Genomic DNA, 27,018 nt, shown 5'->3' with positions numbered 1-27,018 from the left:
AAGGCAACTTCAGAAAAGGCATCAACAGCATATAGGGGCTAAGCTCGCAGGCCTATCAGAGAAGAGGTGACGATTCGACAATTAGTGGGTTTATAATTGAGCTTTTGAAGAACACCACAAACTCATTAATATCGCTGTACACCCGTTCCCATTACACTCAAGTTTTAATTGCAAGAGTGCAAAACCTTCTAATAGATGCATATGAGATTAATTAGGCTTAAGTCTGAACAGTAAAAGGTTTGTTTGGTACAGGCAGAGTCATTAACCAGCATCATTTGGTAATGACATCACAAATAGAGCTCATTAGCAGGGTTCCCAGGAGCCAAAGAGGCAGGAGAGAAGCCTGTATAGTCTGGGGTCACCGTGGCCTGTTTTCGATTACTAAACAGTGAATATTGTATTATAGTTAGTATTGTATTTGTATTAGTCATGGTTGAATATAAGAAACCAAAGACGGCAATGACACAGTGTGATTAGTGGGAGAAACAAACAAAGTGAGTTTATGGTTGTTACAGTAAAATCACAGCTTTGATCATTCGTTGATAGGTGCACAATGTATTGTGTGCTTACATTTAACTAAGCCTCTACAGAATCAAATGATATGTTACTGTGTTGTTTGAATAAACATAGCTTGTTATTTCAGACGAGGTACTCTTGGGGGGAAAGCACTGTGCACAGGGGTCCCAATTTCCAATCCATTTACCTCAGAATGTGAGACTGCAAGACCTGCTAATAGATGCAGGTGAGATTAATTAGGCAAAGCTTGAACAGTAAAAGGTTTGTTTGTTACATGAAGGGCCATTAACCGGCTTTCTCGAGTGATGAAATCTCAAGCTGGGTTCATTAGAAAGACTCTGAGGTGTCATATGCAGCAGAAAGTCATTTTGTCTGGAGTCATTATGGACTGTTGGCTGATAAACGCTCCCTTTAGACTTCTTTTGCTTTTCACCCACTTTAAGTTCTACACAAAGATTCTTTTCCTACACTATCACATAGTGGACCTGAACTTTTGCAACATTAAATGAAATATTTTACCATCAAATTTGGTGCAATAATACTGGTTTGTAATGGCAAGTAGGTTTACGTGTGTTTGAGAGTCCCATAGATCAGGCAGGAGTCCAAGTTGTTGGTTAAGACGATAAGATCTAGACCAGCCCCGTTTCTGGTTTACATTGGGACAATTGTGAGACCTGACTGGTCAATAGGCTTCTGACCAGATCTAATAAATCAGTCAGTCTCTATGTTGTAAAGAACAGAGATAGACACAAAATGTCACGAGCAGAGCTTAGGAGCGTAAGACGGTTTTGTGGTTTAGAAGTATTTCTTTATGTGGCAACAAAGAGATACAAAATGTGTACATATCCTCCCAAAATCAGGATGACAGGTATATTAAGTGCAATACAACTCCAACATTTTATTATCTGCCGTTGACTCTGCTGTCTCACTGAAACTGGCCTCCAAGCTCAGACTACAACATCAAGTTTCAATCCGTTGCACGAAAAGCATGTCTGCACCACACCAACAACTTCATCATTCTTATATTTGTTCATCAATTCCTGAAAAGCCACAATCAAATGAAAACAGAGGAGTCACACCCAACCCCAATATGATTGACAGGTCTCTTAATACATACACGGCATTAATGTTGTCTGATGGAAATAAAGGTGATTGCCAGTTGAGTTTCAGTGTTATTAAGTTCTATTATAACCTGCATGTTTTCCTGCTCTTGAGATACAGATGAATGTGGTGCTCAGAATCCCAAAACAGTAACATGTTTGTTTTGCCTGCAAGATAAATTAGAAGCCAAAGCACTCCATTGCATTAACCTTTAATTTCAAAGGGCACTGCTCATTATTGTATTGTTGATCCATGCTATTCTTAATTAGAAGACTGCACACTATCTCTGGAGATTGATTGATGAAGAGGGTATAATTGCCACTGTGCACAGGTCAGACATGCAGACATTCGATGGCAACTATTGGAGTCAGCATTGCATGGGGCCACTTTGTGTAACACCATCATCAACTGAACAGGTCAGCCAAAAGTACACTTTCTGTTGTGTGTGACTTGAATCACTCAGGTGGAAAAAGTATTGTTTCAATGATAAATGCAAAAGTGTGTATGTGTCCTAAATTGTGCATTTATGCTGAAAAAAAATGAAGGAAAGATAAGAAATAAGATGTATTCTTTCCCCTCTTTTTCAGACCACACAGCTTTTACGCACCCTGGACCAGAGGACCATGTCTTCTCTCAGGACTGTTGTAAATGTCTCTGTCATCATTCATCCTCCAGGATTTTATATCGTTGCATTTGAGACATTTCCCTTCATCAGTGTTTACATTATCTTTCTAGCATTTGTTTATGTGGTTACGCTGGTGTTCAATATTGTACTGATCTACATAATTGCTCGTGACCACTGCTTACACACTCCGAAATTTCTGGCTGTCGTCAACCTTGCGGTAATTGACGTAACCTTAAACACATGCGTTATTCCCAGCATGATTAAGACATTCCTCTTTAAGGACAACTTTGTTCCATTTAACCTCTGTCTGTTACACATGTATGTCTACTATACTGTTTTATCTTTGGAGTCATTTTCACTCGCTATACCATTTTCACTCGCTATACTTGCCTACGACAGGTTCATTGCAATATGTTTCCCTCTGCGTGAGAACTTATTCAACACACTGCCGATCATGTTGTGTATTGTATGCGCGACTTGGGTTTACAATCTGAGTAGAACAGCATACAGCACGGCGATCATGACTCGACTGTCATTTTGCAATTCTGTCACAGTGTTCAGCTATTTCTGTGACTATGCGCCTGTGTTCAGACTCGCCTGCAATGATTACACACTGCACTGGTCTATAGCTTCAACTTCTAGTATGGTGCATCTGATGTTCCCTTTTACTTGTGTTATTCTGTCTTATCTCAGCATATTGGTCACTGTGTTCAGAATGAAATCAGTAAGCAATAGGATGAAAGCTCTGGCCACTTGCATTGAGCACCTCATCCTTGTTGCTGTATTTTACATTCCTATATTCATCATATTCTTGATAGGGCTTTATGTGCGATCCATTGACCGGGACCAGCGTGTCCTGAGCCTGTCACTTGCCACTTGTATCCCACCCTGCATCAATCCCATTGTATATTCTTTGAAGACCAAAGAGATTAGAACCAGAGCCCTGGCACTGGTTCATAGAATTAAAATAAGCCCTTGACAACTTTATTTTAACACTCAACTGTCAAGGATGTTGTGTGAGTGTGTGTGTGTGTGTGTGTGTGTGTGTGTGTGTGTGTGTGTGTGTGTGTGTGTGTGTGTGTGTGTGTGTGTGTGTGTGTGTGTGTGTGAGAGAGTGGTGCAAAAAAAAGGGGCCTATTTTGGAAGTTTGATTCCTCAGCATTTAAAAACAACCAGGTTCCCACACAGAGGAAGAACTTTTACTGTTTCATGATGTCTTGAATGCCAACAGCAGAGATCTTAAACAGTACTGAGTATTCTAACAATAACATTCATTTAGAGTGTATATGGCCAACTCCACGCCACAGAAGGCAACAGACGGAAATACTGTGCTGAATGCAGAGTTTTCATCCTAATTGGCTTAAGGACAACATCATTTTTGGCCAATTTCATTACATTGTCAATGCATTTGTGACACAGACCAATATTTTTAAAAGTATTCTACATGCTATGAAACAACAACGGAGAGGCTATAAAACAAAAACTGGATACATCTCTCCAGCAAGTCCCTAAAGTTGGATAATACACTCAAACCGCGATCTCATTAAATGTGACATATTCTTAGAATGTCTTTTTTCCTGCCACTCTTAGGATCAGTTAGGATAGGTTTGTGTCTAGCCATCAAAAAAAGACCCTTTATCTGTGAGTGCTGGGGCTCTGTTTCTTCCTGTAACCCAGCTCTAACTTAACATGAACCAGCATTGTCTGTGTTTTTAGGATCTATTAGGATGTTTGTGTTCCCTTCTAAAGAGCCTCTTCATTAGTGTTGTTTGAACTTCTGAGCACTCCGGACCTTTTTCACGTTTCCACACATATGCAGTGTCATGTTATTTTGCAATTAATTAAAAACATACTACACAATACCATGTTTTTCTGAATATGTATTGCCATTATGTGAACACTGACCAGATTTAAGTGAATTAAATACATTTCAAAGCACATATTACTGACTTATAGACATAACATATACTTGGCTGTATTTGATAGTAATTGTATGATACACTTGACTGCTCTGGCTCTTGTGTGTTACCTGAAACACTCCTATCTTTTTAACACTTTAACTTTGTTTTACTGTATCTCACATTTATATCCCTAATACATTGTCAGATGAAAAAGAAGGTTTCATTGTTTACCTGAGGTACTTGCAGAGCGTTGTGTTATGCAGTGTGCATAATCAGAACGAAGTTTAACTGAACGAGCTCCCAGGGTTCATTGCACCAGAAAAGGGCACAAATATTTTTGTTCTGTTTTTTTTTTTTATGTATTAAGACTTGCAGGAGAGAAAAGGCTCAGATATGCTTTCATAACGTTATCTATGTCTTGGATGAATATTTTAGCTTTTTTATGTTTCAAAAATAAAACATAAACTATTAAAACTGGATCATGCCTCTATAGACACGGGATGGATGGATATTAACTGGTTAAACAGGAACATTTTATGCTGCAGTTCAGTGTGGTGCTCTGAGAATATGGGCAGAGGGATCATTTAAATGCATAACTGTGCCCTATTTTGAATGGCCCTTAACATGAAATAACCTAGTGACTCAACAAAAAATCATCTAAAACAATGTGCAAAACCAAAACGGCAAATACCATGAACAACATACCGTTTGCAAGCGGTTCAGTGACCTGAAAGTACCCACTTCATCATGTTTACTCTACATCTGTTAATGATTCAAGTGAGCACATTTCGACTGAATCATTTATTTACAATCACAATATTCACTGAAATGACACGTGTAATATAAACCTGGCTTTAGCGTTGTAGTCACAAGAGGAAATTTGCTTAACAAGCTAACAATGAATGTACAGAAACCACTGGCAAATTGAGTTTAAAGTCTGAATGTAAGTTAGTGTTTGCAAGTCCTACAACTTGTAAAATAAAGCAGAACTATTAGTTTAAAGCTTAAACATGTTGTTTGATTAAACAAAAGGTAGTCAGAGGACACTTGGTGCAGTGCCAAGGAAACGACTTCTGGCATTTCTCTTGCGGCCTTCTGAAAGCAGGTGCAAGTTGAATTAAGTGACAGCTTCACACCACTTTCCCTTCAATTTTAATTGTCTTTATTCCTAATAGGTGCAACTGAGATTAATTAGTCTGAAGTGTGTACAGTAAAAGGTTTGTTTGTTGAAGTTAAGGTCATTAACCAACATTCTCTGGTGACGGCAACACAAACTGGGCTCATTAGAATTGTTTTGTTTTGGCTCACCACAGCCTTTTTAATTTTAAATGCATCCTCTGGGAACACTGCGCAATAGAAGAGTCATTAAATGTATTTGTTACTGTTTACTCACTTTGTACAAACACAGTTCACACAATGTTCTAAATGTTTTAACACCTCATATAAAGTTATTTTGTGTTCATCTTTAGAAATAATTCTAAATCTTTAGAAATAATGTGCAATAAGTACTTCTGTACAAATCTCCTCCTGCCTCCTCTACATTTCCTGAAAATAAACATAGCTTGTCAGATGAAGCAGTGATTACACTGTGGATGGTCCTCAACTCACAGTTATTATACGCTGTCTGTTCACAATAGGTTGTGGAGGTCATTGTGGCTAAAGGAGAATAGTATTTTCAATTATCTACGATGAACAAGTTATCAGAAAAACAAAAACGAAAAATTAAAATCCGCCTTTTCCGCTCTGTGACACTGAGACAATAACTAAAAGTTACAGATAATTCAATGATAACGGTTAGTGGAATTGTACAGTGACAATATTATGGTGACATTTTGTAAAATGAAGTACAAATTTATGAATTTGTACTAATTCTGATGAGAAATCATCAAAATACGGAACAAATTAGATTTTTAGGAGTTTCGTCTGAAATAATGCATGATATTATATTACATTACAGTCATTTAGCAGACGCTTTATATACAAAGCGACCCTTTGTTTTAAATGTAGTAGAAGTTTAATCAAAAATGAAAGCTGCGAGCAGGCCGCGTGGACCGCCTGATGCTGGATGTGATGCTTTGCAAATAGTCAGATGCTTCCTGTATCTGCTGCCTAGCACTACAGAACACGTACATTATGTAGCTCTATATCAAGTATAAACCACATTGTGTAAAAGTCACGTAAATCGGATGGTGTTTGTCAAAAAATGCAGATTTCCTTTCGCCAGCAGGTGGCGGTGTGAGTATTAGGGAAAATTAGCTTGTAGACATCCTCAGGCCATGAGTGTTATCAAGTATGTGAAGTTTGGGACCGTTTGGAACAAGTCCAGCTGAGTTACATCAGACATTTCCTTTAGCCAGTAGGCTTTGCGGGTTTACTGTAGCGCCCCCTAGTGGTTGAATGCAAAACAATGCTCACGGTATGTTACAGTATGCGATGTGCACATATGCTGCAAAATTTGGAATTTTAGGACAAACGGTTGAGAAGTTATGTGTATTGATATTAAGCCACGCCCCTAAGAAGTTTATTGGTCCATATCTTGGAAACGCTAAGAGATATCAGAAAGCTTTTGATAACTTTTGATGAGGTAGATCCAGTAATCATCCACAGCAAATTTGCAAAAAAAGCATTTGGGAGGAGTTCGCAGAAATGTGTTTTACACTAAATTCAATATGGCGGAAAATCTAAGGAGGCGGAGGTTAGGGGTCTGATTGGCTTTTTTGTAGCTATAGCTCAAGTGGACATGTGTGTTAAATTTCAAGTGAATCGGACATACTGGCCGAGGGGCGTCGCAGGTCCGACTTGTAGGGGGCGCTAGAGAGCCATTTCTTAACACAGAAAGATGCATTCTTTTTCAGATGGCTATATTCACCGGGCCTGACAAGTCCCCAAAATGTGGTGAGTTTTCATGCATGGCATGTCCTCCAACCATGCGTACGTTTACCCCAACGGGTACAATATCAATAGGGCCTCGCCGGCCCGACGTTGTCGGTTGCTCGGGCCCTAATAAATAACCTATAGCCCGACTCTCCAGGGGTTAAACTAACTTCACTGATACGGTACTGCACAATGACTCCGTCTCAGTTGGTCCATCAGGAGAGTATATATACGTCACCGTCCACCAGTCCGACATGCAGACATCTGTATGCTGCTTGCAGAGTCGGCATCACCAGCTAGTGCTGAACCATTCTTCACAGATGATCAGGTAGGATTCTTTTATTGACTTGTAGCACATTAATCAGTGATTTACCTTACTGAGAATGCATTATACAAATACTGCTTTGTTTAAATGTGTTTTAACTGAATGGCATGACAATTGTGCACTTTATCTATCCATTCTCCAATGTACAATATGATATGATTGCCCTGATTTTCAGACTGGAGAAGTTTTAAACACTGTGGACCAGAGGCCGTCCTCCAACACAGGCTGTGGAGTTCAACTATGTCTTCTCTCAGGACCGTTTTAAATGACTCTCTCATCATTCATCCTCCAGGCTTCTATATCATCGGATTCCAGACATTTCCCTTCATCGGTGTCTACTTCATCTTTCTGTCCTTTGTTTATGTGGTTACAGTCCTGTTCAACAGTTTGGTGATCTATGTCATTTCTTTTAATCACTGCTTACATACTCCAAAATTCCTGGCTGTGACCAACCTCGCAGTAATTGATATAGTCCTTAACACATGCAATATTCCCAGCATGATCAAGATATTCCTCGTTAAGGACAATTTCATTCCATTCAACTTGTGTTTGGTACAAATGTTTGTCTACTATGCATTTGGGTCTTTGGAGTCAATTGCGCTCGCTATCCTTGCCTACGACCGGTTGATTGCAATATGTTTCCCTCTGCGTCACAACTCAGTCAACACTTTGCGGAGCATGTCTTGTATTATTGGCCTGACTTGGTCTTGGTCTATTGGAATAATTGCATTTGCAACAGGTATAATGACTCGACTCTCATTTTGCAATTCTGTCAGAGTGTTTAGCTATTTCTGTGACTATGCACCTGTGTTCAGACTAGCCTGTAATGATTACACAATGCAGTGGTCTGCAGCTTCTTTTCTCACGATTATGATCCTCGTAGGACCCTTTACTTTTATTATTCTGTCTTATGTGGCTATCCTGGTGACCGTGTTCAGAATGAAATCTTTAGACAGTCGGGTGAAAGCTCTGTCCACTTGCGTTGAGCATATCATCCTTGTTGCTGTATTTTACATTCCTCTCATTACCATTTTTACTATTGGGTTTTATCTGCGTCTGATTGACCCAGACCAACGTGTGCTGAGCCTGTCGCTGGCCTCTTGCATCCCACCCTGCATCAATCCTATCGTCTACTCTTTGAAAACCAAAGAGATCAAAATCAGAGCCCTGGCTCTGGTGAGAAAAAAGTACATTGGCACAGACCAACGTAACAGCAAACAATAGAGGGATGATGAGTAGTTCAGGCTCTAATTGTAATGGGTCAAAAGCCTGGGCTCTTTTCATTCTGACATCAGTTTTCATTAAAACCAGTTTAATAAAGCCACTTTAACTGTCAAAGTCTGTTTAGTCAGTCATGTTATTAATCAGTAGCAAGATCCATTCGTCACATCATAGCCCATTGGTCTTCATATTATCTGAGATAATAGCGACAATGTTTTTTTGTTTAGTTCGCTTTTAGTTACTATGTTAACAACTCAAAACATTATAAACTAGGCTATCAAATAAAGTTCATGAGTGAATACACAAACATTTTTGTAACAGGCTATACGGATTATGTATTCTACAGGCTGATTGAACCACCTGTACATTATACAGATACGCATTGCAGAACAACAACATACAACACAAGCTGTCAATAAGCCAGAGAACGTGGACAACAAATGGTGATGTGGCCTGCCTTCTAGTGGCTTCAATGTGTACGTGTGAGTGTGACTGCTCTACTTGGTTTAAAACTGCACTGGCAACACTATTTTCATTCACATACCCATGCATTTATTCACAAAATTACTTCATTGCCATTCGTTTTCTGAAGCGGAAACGATGTAGGTATCGACGGAACCATTTTACGGTTGCACTTCCGTCCTCCGCTCAAATGTGTCCTCCGCGGAGCGCCGACAGCGCCGACTGTGAGGTTGATTACGAGAAGTCCTGAAGAAAGCAGGTTATGGAAAACGTAATTTCAGTGACGGACAGATTCGCCCAAAGAGAATAAACAGGTGAGAACAATGGCGGCTGATTGTGTGTGAATATGTGTAAGTAGTAAGCTAGCCTTTTGGTAACGTTAAGCAGTGTAACGGTACGCTGTTAGTGCAGCTAAATGACCTCGTTAAGTTACTTTGACACTGACGAGTATTTCCAAATCGTTACTGTACGTAAGAAGAAGTAGCAATACAACGATTAAAAATGAATCCATGACAAGTAAAAGTCCTAGTCCTCACAATCTAACTCGAGCTAGTACGGTGGTCTAACTATATAGCTAGCTATCAGTCAAATGTCTTCATATTGCACAAATGATAGACTGGTTGATTAAAAACATAAATACTTCCTCACAAAGTGGAAGTGCCTCACGAGACGGGGTAAGTTTACATTCTACACCACCAACTATTCTACACCACCAACTAAGAGTCATAAGAGGTGAGGAACTATGATTAAAATGGAAATGTACAGACAATGAATGACAGAATACAGCAGTATCTTGTGTAAATCGTCTCTCTCATAATTGTGACTGAAATAAATAAATTGCTACAGATGTTACAGCCGGAGATTTAGAGGTGTCACTGTGAAGAGGCCTGAACAACAAAGGCACGCTGAAGGAACAGCTGGGGAGGTTTTGTGGTTGTTACTGAAACCTTATGATCACCTGTTTATTAACAATAACATCACATGTTGTCCTCAGCAGACCCACTGAGTTCACTGAAACGGGATGGCAGCCCCTTCACCCCATGACCGCAGCCGTAAAGACGACGATGAGGACGACCCCGTTGAACAGATGATATCCCGCACTGGCTGTGCTGAGCTGCACTATGCTGTGCAAGAGTGCATGGCTGAACACCAGGACTGGCGCACGTGCAAGAGCCAGGTCCAGACTTTCAAAGACTGCATGATGAACTTCCAAATCGCACGGAAAGAACAGCTGATGCAGCGGCAGCCGACCTCCACCCAGTCCGCACCCAGCTGAACTCACAACACCCCCCTGCAAAGACTGTACATCACTTAATTATTGTTCAGAAAATAAAGTGTGATCGGTGACAAAAAAAATCCTGACTTGGACTTTTCAGTTTGTGTGTTTTGTGAAGAGACCAAATGTGATTTATCAGCCAACGCAGACAGTTTGTATGGATGTCTCTGTTTGCTGATAAAGGAAATGGAGGAACAGAAATAACAAAGACATGTTTGAGGTCATTTAGAAACAGGGTCTTATATGGTTTGTCCACCAGAGAGCAGTGGGAAGTTAATTGCCAAGCACTCAGTACATATCCTGGTCACTGCTGTATTGTTCAATTTAAGGGACAACATTTTTGTTTTGTCAGTTCACGTTTTATTTGTGGGAAATGACAAGGTTCCTCACGAAGCCCAGACATCGCTACAACAATGCTCATCTCGGTTAAAACTGAATGAAAGTCAGTCATTCAAACACCTGTAAAAAGCCTACAATGTTTACAAGTATAAACTTTGGGACAACAAAAAAAGATATATGGTATTAGTCAGTAAGAGGATGTTGAACTTAAGACTTGTCATCTGATTTAAAAAGAAAAGGTGGACAGAGGAGAGTGTCAGGATGTCTCTTCTCTTGCAGCCCATCATAGGTTAGTTAATAGGTGCTTTGGAGATTCATTAATCCCAAATTCAAAGAGTAAAAGGTGTGTTTGTTACTGCAAAGGTCATTAACCATTAGCTCATTAGAACGTCTTTGTTTTGTCTCACCAATGATGAATGCATCCTTGTGGCACATTACGCAACAAGTCGTGTACATTCTTACACTTATTATTATTTTTGCCAGTACAGAGTTTATATGCCGTAACACTTTCTGTACAAGTCTTTCCACTCGAGCCATGGCCTCTTTAATGATAAATGCACCTTGAGGGAACATCATGGTGTTTGCTCACTGTGTACAAACTCACTTCACAAAGCATTTTGTAAGTGCTTATACTAGAGTGTAAAATAAAAAATGTCACAACAGCTTGTAAAAAAAAGTGTAATCAGAGCCCTGCTCTTGATGGATCAATTCATTAATAGGGTATTGCTGAACGAGGTCCCCTTAGTAACAGCTGGAAGCTCTATCTCAAGAGATCAATGAGGAAAGTATATCTCTCGCTGTACACAGGTCAGACACGCTGTCATCCTTTTGGATGCAGCATCAAATAGAGCTGCTGCTAAACAATCGTTGAGAGAACATCAGGTATGACTGATTGTTGTTGAGCACATGTGAATTCACTGGAATACGTGTTGCATACCGCTGTGTTTTATCATGCTCATTGAACTGGCATGAAAATGATCCATGTGGTTTATAGTCTATAGAGGTTTAATGTGTAATGTGACTTGATTTCTCTGTTCTGTAGACTGTGGAGCTTTTAAGCAGAGGCCGTCCTCCAACACAGGCTGTGGAGTTCAACTATGTCTTCTCTCAGGACCGTTTTAAATGACTCTCTCATCATTCATCCTCCAGGCTTCTATATCATCGGATTCCAGACATTTCCCTTCATCGGTGTCTACTTCATCTTTCTGTCCTTTGTTTATGTGGTTACAGTGCTGTTCAACAGTTTGGTGATCTATGTCATTTCTTTTAATCACTGCTTACATACTCCAAAATTCCTGGCTGTGACCAACCTCGCAGTAATTGATATAGTCCTTAACACATGCACTATTCCCAGCATGATAAAGATATTCCTCGTTAAGGACAATTTCATTCCATTCAACTTGTGTTTGGTACAAATGTTTGTCTACTATGCATTTGGGTCTTTGGAGTCAATTGCGCTCGCTATCCTTGCCTACGACCGGTTGATTGCAATATGTTTCCCTCTGCGTCACAACTCAGTCAACACTTTGCGGAGCATGTCTTGTATTATCGGCCTGACTTGGTATTTTGCTCTGGGAGTATCAGCATTTTCAACAGGTATAATGACTCAACTCTCATTTTGCAATTCTGTCAGAGTGTTTAGCTATTTCTGTGACTATGCACCTGTGTTCAGACTAGCCTGTAATGATTACACAATGCAGTGGTCTGCAGCTTCTTTTCTCACGATTATGATCCTCGTAGGACCCTTTACTTTTATTATTCTGTCTTATGTGGCTATCCTGGTGACCGTGTTCAGAATGAAATCTTTAGACAGTCGGGTGAAAGCTCTGTCCACTTGCGTTGAGCATATCATCCTTGTTGCTGTATTTTACATTCCTCTCATTGCCATTTTTACTATTGGGTTTTATCTGCGTCTGATTGACCCAGACCAACGTGTGCTGAGCCTGTCGCTGGCCTCTTGCATCCCACCCTGCGTCAATCCTATCGTCTACTCTTTGAAAACCAAAGAGATCAAAATCAGAGCCCTGGCTCTGGTGAGAAAATCTAATTTAACCAGACCAACGTAAGAGCAAATCTTGGCGAGATGTTAAAATGTTGGTGTAGAATCTGTCCCCTGCCCTTCTTTGGTTTTAGTTCGTTCAAATATTTGTGAATAAAATGGCCTGACTGTAAAAAAATGCTTTCAGTTGGCCAAACCTAAAATATAGACTCATTACCATACATCACAGTTTTTTTTGCTACGGGAAGAATCCATGCATTAAATGTCTGCACTTTTAAGGTCTGTGTGCTGTATTTTTTCAGAGTTGCAGCAAATCAGTTTCAGCTCTACTCTTTGAGAAACAAATTAAACAAGATGTTAGCTTTTGTTGGGGGAAAAAAGTAAGATGATCTCTGATTTGAAGGGAGTTGGAGTTAGCAAAACTAAAACTACTGGCTGTTGTGTAATGTACACCTCCATCTATTACCAACCAAGATAATAAAGGATCGAGTTTAAACAGTAAAAGTCCATTTTATTTCTCCAGTCTAAATCACAAATTTGCCTCAAGGGGCTTTACAATCCTTACAGCATACGATACTCTCTGTGCTTTGACCCTTGTTTCGGAAAAGGAAAAACCTCTCCAAAAAAACATTTTACCAGGGAAAAAACAAAATGTGGTATTTTATTTTATTTCAGATGGTTGTTTAAGTCAAAGTCACTCTCTGGTGATGCCATCACACATCGGACCCATTATAATCATTTCGCTTTGTCTCACTCTGGCCTGTTTAAGGACAAATCCATCCGCAGGGGACAAACACCATGCAATATTCAAGCTATCATATTGCACTGATTAGTCACTTTTAATCTGACCTCGATATCGACACTGAGACAAATGTTAACACCAGGTGTAAATGTATTCAGGTTAAATCATATTCTGGATCTAGATGTAACGGGGTCCTTGAGAACTGTGTGGCATCATGTACTACAGAAGACAAGTCCTTCAGATCTTGTAAAAATGTATATGCTTAGTGGTATCTTATTGATATTGTGCTCCTATTAACCGACCAAATTAAGATACAGAATAACAATACATTACACTGTACTGAATAAATAAATAATGGGGGACATAGTTTAGAGCAGTGTTTCTCAGATCATATGATGAGTGCCTGCCTTCTAGTGGATGTATGTGTACAGTGCAAGCTCTAGCATCAATGACCCTCAGTTATTAATATACGACAGCTGGCCTTCTGGTTGTTCATAAAATTGCATTGTCACTTTGTTTATTGTGCTCGGTTCCAGAGTACATGCTTGCATGTGAATGTTGTGGTGACGTTTGGTTTGTCTTCTTTGAATAAATGTATATTTATTACTTATTACTTTTACCACTCGTCTTGTCTCGCTTATGTTGCAACCTTTGAGCCACTGTAGATGTTTCGACACTCAACTGTGACCTGTGCCAGTTTAAAAAACATCGCTGGGAGGAGATAACACATCAATATGGAATCGCTCACTTTATGCTTGAGAGTTAAATGATGAGATCCTGTCCTGCATCAGTACACTTCACCTTCTTGCATTCACCCTGCTGTTGTTTTCTGCAAACCTTTGAGATTCCACTGATTTGTGATCAACTTCTGTTGACTAAAAAAGCAGAAGCCAAGTACGTTAATGGGATGAGAGAAAAAATGATTTCTTAATTCCTATGACACAGATCAATTCCACTGTAAAAGCATTACTCCTGGGGTTATTTGCATATATCTTAAAGTGCATGCAACCAAAATCATCTTGTTTTTAGGATATGTCATTCTAGAGCCCTTTTAACAGGAAACACTTATGTTAAACTCGTTAGCTTTTACTGTACAAAGTTGAATATAGAGGCTAAAGACTAAAATCCTACTGGTTAGCTATATGGCTACTAATGATAAAATAGTGTTACACTATACACAGCAACCCATCCTGTTTCTGTGTTGGTTTATACTGTGTATTTCAACTGTAATCCACCAATCCTGTACAATCCAAGTCTAAACCACTAGATGGTGCAAACGCACCATAGAAGTCCTGCGTGCTTCATTTTCAGCCTGTGAGTCTTGATTGCCTCTTTTTGTCAAGGCGTTTACATCACATCAACTTATCAGTCATTATTTTTACCAAGCTTGACCTTTCAAAATCTATGCACATATGGATGTGGTTGCTTTTTCAAATTCACAGCATGGATTTTTTTTAAACCTTTATTTTAGGATTTTCAATATAATACACTCAGTACATCATTTGAGCAACCCAGTCACAGTCCTCAAAGGCTTGAGAGAAACATTCAAATGCACTCTTCAAATAAGTAAACAATTTCTGACATTTCCAAAGTAATGCGTCAATGTCCTATCAATCCTGTCAAATATGTGGCATGTTTGCTTGAAAAATATCAACAAATGAAACAATGAATTGATTATGAAAATAGTTGCCGTTGCCATTTAACTGCCTTCGATCGACTTATCACTGTAACAGATCAGACTCAAAACTGACTCTGTATGAGAGATCCACCGAAAGTAAGTGTAATTTCCACTTATTTCCAACAGATACAACAAAATGATTTACTGTATTTCTGTCTCAAATAATTGTTCTAATAAGCAGTGTACAGTCACAACAACAATTCATAACATACTAAAAACCCTGATAACATTTTGGATGGGCATCGTTAGTATTGCTGAAGTAATATAAAATGCAACCACCTCATTTGTTTTGGTTACATTGCAAAGTACAGTAAATGATGAATTACCACTCCATAACCATTTCTAAAAGTGAAATAATAGTGTGTATAAGTAGTAAAAGGTCATGAATACAATTATGCTGTTGTAACACTCCTACATGTTTCATTACAGCATTGATAAAGACGTCACCCTTTTTTCGTTGTGTTTGTTATCCTATTTCTTTTGCAAAGCTTCTTGATAGAGATCAGCACTTCTTCTGTTTTTAAAGAGTATATAATAGGATTGAGCAAAGCTGGTACGATGTGTGTCAAAGATGAGTTTACGATCCTGGTATTAGGATGGATGTAGGTGGTTACTGACGCTATGTTGGTGCCCAAGATTGGTAGGAAGAAAATAGCCACAAGAATCAGGTGAGAGGTACAAGTTTTAAATGCTTTGAGTCGTTCCTCTCCTGTTGCAATCCTGCTCAGTGCTACGGAAATGCAAACATATGTCAATGCTATCAGTACTAAAGGAATACAGAGGACTACAACAAAAGCTAAATAAGCAAACATCCTATTTAAAGACGTGTCATTACAGGCCAGAAGAAAAACTGGTGCGTAATCACAGTAAATGCTCTTTACCACCAAAGATCTACAGAAGGAGAGGCGAACAATAGACCAAATATCCAACGCCAGTAGAGCAATAAAAAAAGCCCACACAAACAGCAGCATTGCAGCAATAACTGGTTGAGTCACAATACTATGGTATCTTAAAGGGAAGCAAATTGCTATAAATCTGTCATATGCCATTGTGACAAGTGTCCATGACTGAATACTTACAAAGAGAAGAACAAAGAACATATGACTTAAGCAAGCCTCATAGACAATGTATCTCCTGTCAAACACAAGTGTGTCCAGGACTTTTGGGATGAGAGCAGTGCTCCCACACAAATCTGTGAAAGCCAGGTTAAAGACAATCATATATTTAGGAGTATGAAGAGTCTTAACGAGGTAAATAGTTGAGAGAAGGAAGCCATTCCCAAGAACAGTGATGATATAGGCAGAACACAGGAAGACATAGTAATACTTAACGTGAGGGACGTTGGAAAACCCACTGAGATAGAATTTGGCAGGGCGAACAAATGTAGCATTTAAATTGGAAACAGCTCTCTCTTCTGGGGTCATTATAAATATCTGTTTCCCTAGATGTACAAAGAGAAAACAAGACAATGAGACGATACGACACAGGATGACACCTCAGACAGCATTGAGTGCACGAGAGTCAGTTGTGCTGTGACAGACCCGACATTTATATCCCACCCCTTCATTCTGAGACAGTAGAAACACGCAGTGTCACATGTTCAGTCAACGAGTAACTGTCTCATAGTTGATGTCATCTATGGGCTTTTTCATCAGGGACATAAGTATTTGGACTGTGACACAATTATTCTAATTTTGCCTATTTACACGACTCCAATGGAAGCATTCAATATGTGGTTGAAGTGTACTTTCAGCTGACCCCGACTTCCCTGTCGGGGTCAGCTCACTCAACATGTTTCAGCTCATTCTGGGGGATCCCGAGGCGTTCCCAGGCCAGCTGGTAGATGTAATCCCTCCAGCGTGTTCTGGGTCTTTCCCGAGGTCTCTTCCCAGTTGCCAGCGTGTGCCGGGTCTTTCCAACCGGGTCCCCCGCCATCTGATCCAACTCACCACCAGGTGGTGATCAGTTGACAGCTCTGCTCCTCTCTTCACCCGAGTGTCCAACACATACGGCGGCAAATCAAATGATACGATTATGAAGTCGATCATTGATCTCCGGCCTAAGGTGTTCTGGTACCAGGTACACTTATGAGCCACCTTATGTTCGAACATGGTGTTCGTTATGGCCAAAGCGTGGCAAGCACAGAAGTCCAATAACAAGACACCATTCGGGTTCAGATCGGGCAAGCCGTTCTTCCCAATCACCAGGTTTCTCCGTCATTGCCCACGTGAGCATGTCCACGTGAGCATTGAAGGCCCGGCCACCAGACGCTCGCCGACGAGCGTCTGGTGGGAAAAAAATCTCTTAAACCTCCCAGTGAGAAATAATCACGATGGAACTTCTTAAAGTATTAAAAACATATTTAATGAACAGACACTTCAATCAAAATTCAGCTGAATGGATAGAGCTCTTTCCCCACGGATGGTTCGGAGGTCTAACCACACTAAAAGAGACAAAGCAGAGTCTATATGCGCGTTATCTCGTCTCCCTTCACCCTCCGCCTCACAGATGTTGTCGGCCCACCAAGGCCAGGTTCCCTGCCTTTTCGTGGGAACAGGGTTAGGCTGGTCTATGCAGGTTTAAGTGAGACAAGTTATAACTAAAGGACCATATGATAAATTTCCACCACACATGCTACAAGTCCATTACTTGAAATTTCAATGACACTAAATGTAAACAAAGCTTAAGGCGAGTGTATTTTTCCCCTCCAGAGGGAATTCAATACGCGGTCTGCAATATGAAATAAAAAAGACACCAGGACGCCCAGAGGAGATTCCAGCAATGGGACACTAGGCGGTCTAAGCTAACGATGCTAAGTCATTAGCCCTTCCTAACGTTTAGCCAAAGAAGGAAGCCCAAACTCTTGCGTACTACTGTCGAATGTAGCTCAGCCTCTCGCATACAGAACAATCGCCTGACACATTTTATCCCATTTGTTTTTGTGACTCTTTATAGCTTGTTACTTCGCTTGCTCCCCACTAGTTACTGCCTGCTTGCATGCATGACTTGCTGGCTAGACCGCTGTGCTCTCCTCCTGTCCAGTCCACTCTGTATGCAGCGAATAGGCGGGGCCAGGTCCCGCTGCCTCTGTGTCTCCCAGGCAGCAACCTCCAGTTCTGAAGAGTGAAGCCAAAGCGGAAGTGTCTTGAACGTGCATTCTTTCAAATGGCCATCAGGGGGCGACTCCTCTGGTTGCAAAAACAAGTCTAATTGTATGAGTCAATGAGTCAATGACAAAATTAACCTATTTTTCACTTGATTTATTACCTCAGTAAACGTGAGTTTATGGTCTCAATCGCTAGTTTCAAGTCTTTTTCAAAACAGCATGATGTCTATTTCGTAAATTATTGTCCCATTCAGAGTTAAATAGACCATAAAGCGGAGTATGCTTTTGGGCGGGCTACCTTGTTATTGACAGTTCGCTATCGCTACCCGAGCGGTATACACCATCTCTACGTCACTCCTCCGCAGTCCAAATATGGTCACTTCCATTCACCGGTTGCAAAAAGTCAAGATGGTGATGACCGTAATCCAAGATAGCGACAGCCAAAATGCAGAAGCTTCAAAACAGCAGTCCACAAACCAATGGGTGATGTCACGAGGACTACGTCCACTTATATATTATCTATGGTCTCTCCCCTCGTACACACGATAGAGTATTGTATATAAAGACAATGACAGATCTCCAACAGTGAAGCCAAAAGATCTTGGTGTCTGGCTGCAGTAGAGGTCATAAATTCCACCCCTTCACGCAGGCACATGCCCAAACTAAAAAGGTCAAATACACGTCTAATAATTTTTTCCCATAGATGGTTTCTGTCATCTTAGGGAGTTCTTATCATGCTGATGTATGTTCAAGTGTTCACTTTTCTAATAAGTGTGGTATAAATTAGGTATTTGATGCTGTAAAAGGGGGTGAGACGTCATGATTGAAAGCTGTGATTTACAGCTCTGGGTGAAGTAATCGCAGAATTGTACAAGAGACATGACTTTAACTTTAACTTTCCATAACCATCACAAGTCTGTGTAATAGAAGAAAGTCTCAAAATGAAATGCTATATTTTGGCTTCACTATTGTACAGTGGGAGGAAGTGGAGACACGTCGTCCATTCTACGCTACACAGACAGACACCTCGCTCTCTCTCTTTCCGCTCATACCCAAAGATAAGTCGTAAAAAGCTTGATTAAGTGGGGCTTTTTTATTTTTAACTTTTATATTTTCAATAAAACAATTCTAAAATATGTTAGCTTAGAGCTCAAAGCATCATGCTTATGTACAGTCTCACAGTCTCTTAGTTTTGTTTTATTACAGGTCAGTAAAAGATACTAAATTATATTTTTAGAAAACACTCGTGATAAAGAGGACCAACTAAATAATTGTAACAATAAATAACCAATTTATCACTGATTTTAAAAATACAAAATTCAGATTGTATCAGAATTCTACATATATACTGTATATATATATATCAAAGATGTAAATGAATACATAAATAAACTTCCAGAAACAAAGTAGACTGCATACTCCAACAAGGTGGCATGCATAGAGACACAAAGTGTTGTATAACAATAACTTGTTTGTTCAATTAATGATTTCAAGAAGGCAAATAAACGTTTCTTTTCAAACTTTTGCTTTTTCTCAGTTATTTTTTGTCGAGAACAAATTTCAGTGTAGGCTGCTTTTTTAATTCTATAACCTCTTTCAGAAAAAATACAAAATAAATAAATAACTACCAGCATACATATGAGAGAACGATCAGTAAAAAATGATTTAATACACTTAGATTGTTCAGGTATTTACATATTCTTTCATCTTTCTTCTACCATTACTTTTGAAAACATTGTACAGGACAGAGTGGATTTGTTTGTGTTGATTACTTTGATTATGAGTAAATTAATTCATCATCAATTTCTCCAAAAATTGCATGGTGTTAGAAAGTATAATTCTGCCATTTACAATGCCAACTTTACAACAAATTGTCACGTTATGGTTCATTTCTTTATGATTTTGGATTTCCCTCTGATTTTCAACAACCTTTTGACAGATTGTTTGATTTCTTGTGTCTGCAGAACATAAATGATTGGGTTCAGCATGGGAGGAAAAATAGAGGTTAAAGACAGGTTTATGATCCTGGCATTTGGATTTATTTTTTCCATCAGAGTGAATGTGATTAACACTGGAATGAAATATATTGCCACCAATGAGAGATGAGCTATGCATGTTTTAAAGGCCTTGAGACCTTCTTGAACAGTCGCCACTTTAGCCAAAGTACAGCCAATATATAGGTAACTTAACAAGATAAAAAGGAATGGAAGCCAAAAAATAAGAACAGGGTACAGACAACTAACGATGTAATTGGGGAAATGGTCGTTGCATGCAAGCCTGTATATCTGGCCATGGTCACAGAAATAGCTGTTAATAACCACAGACTTACAGAAGGAAAGTCTCGTGAGAAGGCCAACTGCAATAAGAACAGCAATTATAACAAAGACCCAGAAAGAGGCAATCAAAGACAGCATGAACCTGTGGGTCACCTTCACATGATAGTGCAGAGGGTAGATGATGGCTATTAGTCTGTCATAGGAGAGTGCAACCAGATTAAATGACTGCATGGAAAGGCAGGTGTAGCAGAAAAAAAGGAATGTCAAGCAGTCGTTGTAGGGGACGTAGCGATGGTTAAACAGAAAGATGTCAAGAAGCTTCGGCATCAGAGCAGAGCTACCAAACAGGTCCACAAATGCTAAATTTAAAACTGCAATATATTTTGGAGTTCTCAGATTATGATCCAAGTATATTACGGCCATCACAGCTGTGTTTCCAAGCACTGAAACAATATAAACAAAACAGAGAAAGACATAGTAGTACTTAATTTCTTGGATGCCGGATAAACCACTTATTATGAAGTAGGCAGGATGCACAAACGTGATGTTATTCCCGAGAGCTGAGTTGAATAAATTCATTGTCAAACTATCCACACCGCAGTGGTTTATGTAGTGTCCTCTTCTGTGCTTCAGTATTAGCACTGTGATGCGTCTCTCTTTGTGGTAACAGAGCTCTGTCAGGCTTTAACTGTTTTGACAGGAGTGGCTAGAGAAGCTGTCCTCTACATTTCTGTCAATGTCTTCTCCCCTGTGTCTATTGTATCTTAGCAACTCATCACCAGACATCACACCAATTTGAATCCATCTTACCGACTCCAATTTACTTTCGCAAATCTATACAGCATCTACTGTGCGACGCAATTGATTTTATATCTGGTCTAGAAAGTGACCTTTCAATTCGTTTTCTGTTATGTCATCGATATTTTTTATAATAATGATCTATCAAATAATGTGAAAGGAGTCGCTCATAGTGATGAACCTACAGATAATTATCACCTGAAACTAAGAGTTCCAGCTCATTGTTTAGCTATCGGGCCACAGCTTTACTGTTTTGGTTCACTCTCATCTGTCTCCTAACTCGTTTTTTCCGCAACATTAAAAAACCCACTGAACACCACCTGCTCAGCAACAAACAGCCAACAGACACAGTTAGCGAATAGTGGGAATGGGTACGGAAACCAGGTGTTAAACAGGCATGGGTGCTAAATTATTAAAGGCCATATTATTGATAAGCTCCAACATTATCAGTTTGTTTTTATGTACTTTTTAACACTTTGCATGGCTCCGGCCTGGCCTCACACCCCATTGATGTTTGAATGTGGAATGTTAACTATTGTGACATTAATATTATATAACAACGTGTTATTGTATAGTAATGTATATATTCTAACTTATTGTATTATATAATGACAGTATATTATTATTTAACAATTTTCTTTCTTTATATTATGATTTTGCTGTTACATCATATATTTATTCTCACCATAAAATTAAGAACATGTCTTGTTCTTTCTCTCCACCACACATCCCAGAGCCTACTCCTGTTCCCACATACCAGCCTGTCCAGGTTCACTGAACGCGGATACATATCACTGCTCCTCATAAAAAACATCCAAACATGCACACACACATTACCCACACATATACTACTTAATCTAATCTAATCTCTATTCCCGGATACTTATCATATCATCACATACATACATCATTGTAACTGCTTCATATTATTGTCTACATGCCTGTCGATTGTATCTGTCAATATGTTCATATGTCAGTTGTTTATTTTGTCACATTTTAGAAAAAGTAAGAAATACGTTATCAGCAACTTCACTTGTTCTTGCAGTTCTGACACAAGCAAACGACAATATTACTGTAAGTCAGTTCTTTCAGAGAAGATAAAATAAAATGTTGCCGTCGGTTCACACGTGAAAATGTGTCTTGCATCACATGCTCCAAATAATCAGCAGAGTAACAGAAAAACAATTTAAAAAACAACAACTGCCAGGTCACCCTCTTGCAACGATCAAAGAAAACTCTGTAAAAGAAGTATGGAAGTTATTATTGTCAGGAGCTTTTTTTTCAATGATTGTAAATTCAGTCATTCTTAATAATACATGAACATTTTTTAACATTTGGGTGACATTACAAAATACATCTATGATTTAGAACAAGCCATTTTACCATATTGCAAATAATGCCAAAAATGAATTAATACTCAACTTAAATGATGTTGGAAAGGACAATCCTACTAATTACAAAGGCAAATATACAGCAAATAAAACACCCAAAGAGATGGTGGACAGCATAGACAATTCGTCACATCATGATTCATTTATTCGTTGTTATTTTAGATTTCCCTCTGATTCTTAATAACCTTTTTACTGATACTTTGATTTCTTGTGTCTGCAGAACATAAATGATTGGGTTCAGCATGGGAGGAAAAACAGAGGTCAGAGACAGGTTTATGATCCTGGCATTTGGATGAATATTTTCCATCATGGTAAATGTGATTAATATTGGGAGGAAATAGATTGCCACTAATGAAAGGTGAGCTGTGCAGGTTTTAAAGGCCCTGTATCTTTCCTGAGCTGTGGCCACTTTGGACAAAGCATAACCAATACATAAATAACTTAACACGATAAATGCCAGTGGAAACCAAAGAATTAGAGCTATTAACAAAACACCAAAGACATAGCTGGGTGTGTAGTCATTGCAGGCCAGCCTGTATATCTGGCCATGGTCACAGAAATAGCTGTTGATAACCACAGACTTACAGAAGGAAAGTCTCGTGAGAAGGCCAACTGCAATAAGAACAGCAATTATAACAAAGACCCAGAAAGAGGCAATCAAAGACAGCATGAACCTGTGGGTCACCTTCACTTGATAGTGCAGAGGGTAGATGATGGCTATTAGTCTGTCATAGGAGAGTGCAACCAGATTAAGAACCTGCATGGAAAGGCAGGTGTAGCAGAAAAAAAGGAATGTCAAGCAGTCGTTGTAGGGGACGTAGCGATGGTTAAACAGAAAGATGTCAAGAACTTTCGGTATCAGAGCAGAGCTACCAAACAGGTCCACAAATGCGAGATTAAAAACTGCAATATATTTTGGAGTTCTCAGATTATGATCCAAATATATTATTGCCATCACAGCTGTGTTTCCAAGCACTGAAACAATATAAACAAAACAGAGGAAGACATAATAATACTTGATATGAGGTATGCCAATAAATCCACGTACTATGAAGTATTCAGGACGCACAAAAGTGATGTTTTTCCCGAGAGCTGAGTTGAATAAATTCATTGTAAAACTTGTCAAGCCTTTTCTGTCCTCAGTGCAGTGGTTGACGTATAAGCGTCCTCTTGGGCATGTCAGTTCTCACTGATGTATTGTTCTGTGTGTGATGATGAAGCTCTGTTGAGCTTTAAATGTTTTGAGAAGAGTGGCTGACAAATCCTCCACTGACTTCACATCAAACAAGGTCAAAGTCTGATCCCATGTGTCCATCAGCCACTCAGCATCAGACAAACTCCTTTCCAGTCTGATATCGCACTCATGTAAACACTTAGCATGCTTCTCAGCTAACCTGCGCATGAGCTGGCTGTAACTGGAACAGATTTATACTGCTTTGACTTATACCTCTGGCTAGTGTTGCACAGTATACCAATAAAAGTAAGGTATTGCAATAGCCTGCCTTTAAAAATGGCATGATTGGCCACCAAAGAGTAAAATATCATTTCACCATGTGTCTCAGGAACATGAAATGGACCAAATGGAAATGCAGTCCGGAGGCGAGAGTGACATTCTCTTCACAAACACCACTGCGATACAACACAGCGCTTACTGCAGTCACTGTGGTGTCTTCTTGATTTTAGCAGCTGAACCCTCATCAACTTCTCACAGAACTTCGTCTGAATTTATTATCATTTTGTGGGATTTGGCTTTGAAAGGACCTCGTCGTGTCCCGTGCTGCATTACCACTCTCCGCCTGATAAGTTACTGATGCGCCAGCAGAGGGCCTATTACTAGCCAGCGCTCCGCTAGTTAGCTAGCTAGCTTTTTAATTATGCCATGGTTTAATGCTACACTAGTTACAGAAAATAAGCCGAACAAAGTCGTCATTCATCTGGTGCTAACAATCTGCTTTCCTGCGCTGTGAGAAGAGTGTGTGGATGAAGCATTAAGTTGTGACTCATTTACTCTGGCTTTCTACGCTTCTTAACATAAATATTCCGCAGCTAGTTCTAGTCGTTACTATAAAACCTCACCTCGCGTGTCGTCTGTGTGTGACTTGACTGAAGTCGATTTAGTCAACAGGAAGTCAGCTCGCTACAAAGGTCACAATGGCGACAGCACACAAAAAAATGGCCGCCGCTCTAACAATCCTGCTGTGTTGATTTAAATGTGAATGTCTGTTCTTTTCCTATTTTACTTATATGCATATAACACATCAACTTATAAAAACTACAACAAAAGCACTTCATAATAATCTGTTTGCTTTCTAACTGCCTCCCAGGTCAACGCAAATACTGTGCATCAAGGCATGCTGCAAGGACATGCTACAAAGACAGAGCCTCACAATTGGTTTCAGTAGCCTGAACAGCACTTCATCTCTTGATGAGAACCTCCCTCTGGATAAATATGTCAAAACATTTGGGTACATTTGCATTGTTCATCTTTGATTATTTTGAAATTCAGACATTCAGCTCCAAAGAATCTACGCTTTCTGGAGGCGCTTCACAATAAAGTTCTTGAATGAAAGTCTGTATGTCCCTGAATGGTTGGAGAGGTTTAATGTAAAGTAGGGTTAAAAACACAGTACAGTGGTTCAGAAAAGAGAAGCAGGCAAGAAAACGAGGTGCGTCTCGGTGCTTTATAATTATGAGATATCCATGTCAATAAAGAAGCAGAAAAATATCCCAACATTTGATTGCAATGAATCTTTAATTACAATATATTTTATGAAAACTCTGCTTATTTTTATGTTCTAAATTTTCCACAAAAAAATTTAAATAAAAACTACATAAATGTTCTACTGTACTGTGAACATGTGCAGAGACACAAACTTAGATCACAATAACTTGTTATCTTTGCATCATACAAGCACATCAGCACAAATGAAAAATGCTAATTTAGTTATTTAGGATAAGCCCCTTGAGATGGGTCATCATGTTTTCGAGGCCTCTACACATAATATAACAAAGTAGAAACATTAACAAGTGAACAGACAATACAACAAACAATTTAACAGAATAAATCCAAGCTGAATTTAATGTTGAAATATTAACAATAGCTCCTGCTTAATTCATTTCAAAGTATTATATTATTTTAAAACTATAATGTACAGGATGGCAATCCTAAACACAAGGCCCAAAATATAAACACAGGTGGTCATTTTATGATAACTTTCTTCACTTTAATTTTAGATTGCTTTCTAATGTTTAATATTTTTTTCACTGATACTATGATTTCTTGTGTCTGCAGAACATAAATGATTGGGTTCAGCATGGGAGGAAAAACAGAGGTCAGAGACAGGTTTATGATCCTGGCATTTGGATGTATATTTCTACTCATAGTAAATGTGATTAATATTGGGAGGAAATAGATTGCCACTAATGAAAGATGAGCTGTGCAGGTTTTAAAGGCCCTGTATCTTTCCTGAGCTGTGGCCACTTTGGACAAAGCATAACCAATACATAAATAACTTAACACGATAAATGCCAGTGGAAACCAAAGAATTAGAGCTATTAACAAAACACCAAAGACATAGCTGGGTGTGTAGTCATTGCAGGCCAGCCTGTATATCTGGCCATGGTCACAGAAATAGCTGTTGATAACCACAGACTTACAGAAGGAAAGTCTCGTGAGAAGGCCAACTGCAATAAGAACAGCAATTATAACAAAGACCCAGAAAGAAGCAATCAAAGACAGCATGAACCTGTGGGTCACCTTCACTTGATAGTGCAGAGGGTAGATGATGGCTATTAGTCTGTCATAGGAGAGTGCAACCAGATTAAGAACCTGCATGGAAAGGCAGGTGTAGCAGAAAAAAAGGAATGTCAAGCAGTCGTTGTAGGGGACGTAGCGATGGTTAAACAGAAAGATGTCAAGAACTTTCGGCATCAGAGCAGAGCTACCAAACAGGTCCACAAATGCGAGATGAAAAACTGCAATATATTTTGGAGTTCTCAGATTATGATCCAAGTATATTATTGCCATCACAGCTGTGTTTCCAAGCACTGAAACAATATAAACAAAACAGAGGAAGACATAATAATACTTGATATGAGGTATGCCAATAAATCCACGTACAATGAAGTATTCAGGACGCACAAAAGTGATGTTTTTCCCGAGAGCTGAGTTGAATAAATTCATTGTAAAACTTGTCAAGCCTTTTCTGTCCTCAGTGCAGTGGTTGACGTATAAGCGTCCTCTTGGGCATGTCAGTTCTCACTGATCTATTGTTCTGTGTGTGATGATGAAGCTCTGTTGAGCTTTAAATGTTTTGAGAAGAGTGGCTGACAAATCCTCCACTGACTTCACATCAAACAAGGTCAAAGTCTGATCCCATGTGTCCATC

The 27,018-nt window shown here is 39.3% G+C and overlaps 7 protein-coding genes and 1 pseudogene across 9 annotated transcripts; 4 read left to right on the top strand and 4 right to left on the bottom strand.

Annotated features, from left to right (window-relative positions):
• Window positions 1–2,240: 2,240 nt before the first annotated feature.
• LOC306788014 (olfactory receptor 1F1-like) lies at window positions 2,241–3,221 on the top strand (the record flags this gene model as incomplete). The annotated part of the gene is made up of 1 exon (XM_079283343.1): window positions 2,241–3,221. The coding sequence occupies one exon, from the start codon at window positions 2,241–2,243 to the stop codon at window positions 3,219–3,221; it is 981 nt and encodes a 326-aa protein (XP_079139469.1).
• Window positions 3,222–7,582: 4,361 nt separating this feature from the next.
• LOC306788013 (olfactory receptor 1M1-like) lies at window positions 7,583–8,566 on the top strand (the record flags this gene model as incomplete). The annotated part of the gene is made up of 1 exon (XM_079283342.1): window positions 7,583–8,566. One exon carries the CDS (start codon window positions 7,583–7,585, stop codon window positions 8,564–8,566), a length of 984 nt encoding a protein of 327 aa, XP_079139468.1.
• Window positions 8,567–9,206: 640 nt separating this feature from the next.
• coa4 (cytochrome c oxidase assembly factor 4 homolog) lies at window positions 9,207–10,370 on the top strand. 2 transcript variants are annotated; one of them, XM_079283236.1, is made up of 2 exons: window positions 9,207–9,339; window positions 10,020–10,370. In XM_079283236.1, the coding sequence occupies exon 2, from the start codon at window positions 10,047–10,049 to the stop codon at window positions 10,299–10,301; it is 255 nt and encodes an 84-aa protein (XP_079139362.1). In that variant the 5' UTR covers window positions 9,207–9,339; window positions 10,020–10,046; the 3' UTR covers window positions 10,302–10,370. The 2 variants fall into 2 exon arrangements, with proteins under 2 accessions (XP_079139362.1, XP_079139363.1); XM_079283237.1 differs by having other exon boundaries at window positions 9,217–9,339; window positions 10,023–10,370.
• Window positions 10,371–11,737: 1,367 nt separating this feature from the next.
• Window positions 11,738–12,743, top strand: LOC306788012 (olfactory receptor 1M1-like; annotated as a pseudogene). Its single transcript has one exon. The product of its transcript is annotated as an olfactory receptor 1M1-like (transcript).
• A 2,759-nt stretch (window positions 12,744–15,502) lies between these two features.
• Window positions 15,503–16,483, bottom strand: LOC306788011 (olfactory receptor-like protein OLF4; the record flags this gene model as incomplete). The annotated part of the gene is made up of 1 exon (XM_079283341.1): window positions 15,503–16,483. One exon carries the CDS (start codon window positions 16,481–16,483, stop codon window positions 15,503–15,505), a length of 981 nt encoding a protein of 326 aa, XP_079139467.1.
• Window positions 16,484–20,051: 3,568 nt separating this feature from the next.
• Window positions 20,052–21,020, bottom strand: LOC306787579 (olfactory receptor 1E16-like; the record flags this gene model as incomplete). The annotated part of the gene is made up of 1 exon (XM_079282760.1): window positions 20,052–21,020. One exon carries the CDS (start codon window positions 21,018–21,020, stop codon window positions 20,052–20,054), a length of 969 nt encoding a protein of 322 aa, XP_079138886.1.
• Window positions 21,021–22,769: 1,749 nt separating this feature from the next.
• Window positions 22,770–23,741, bottom strand: LOC306788010 (olfactory receptor 1E16-like; the record flags this gene model as incomplete). Its single annotated transcript, XM_079283340.1, has 1 exon — window positions 22,770–23,741. The coding sequence occupies one exon, from the start codon at window positions 23,739–23,741 to the stop codon at window positions 22,770–22,772; it is 972 nt and encodes a 323-aa protein (XP_079139466.1).
• A 2,088-nt stretch (window positions 23,742–25,829) lies between these two features.
• LOC306787805 (olfactory receptor 1E16-like) lies at window positions 25,830–26,813 on the bottom strand (the record flags this gene model as incomplete). Its single annotated transcript, XM_079283090.1, has 1 exon — window positions 25,830–26,813. One exon carries the CDS (start codon window positions 26,811–26,813, stop codon window positions 25,830–25,832), a length of 984 nt encoding a protein of 327 aa, XP_079139216.1.
• Between the last annotated feature and the right edge of the window lie 205 nt (window positions 26,814–27,018).

Source organism: Melanostigma gelatinosum (genome assembly GCF_949748355.1).
Source record: "Melanostigma gelatinosum genome assembly, chromosome: 14".
Lineage (NCBI taxonomy): Eukaryota > Metazoa > Chordata > Actinopteri > Perciformes > Zoarcidae > Melanostigma > Melanostigma gelatinosum.
Note: the sequence above shows the minus strand (reverse complement) of the source record. Positions and strands in the feature narration are given on the sequence as shown.

What these genes read in the sequence shown, in the direction of transcription:
- coa4 (XM_079283236.1), top strand. Translation starts at nt 10,047, where the DNA reads ATGGCAGCCCCTTCACCCCATGACCGCAGCCGTAAAGACGACGATGAG.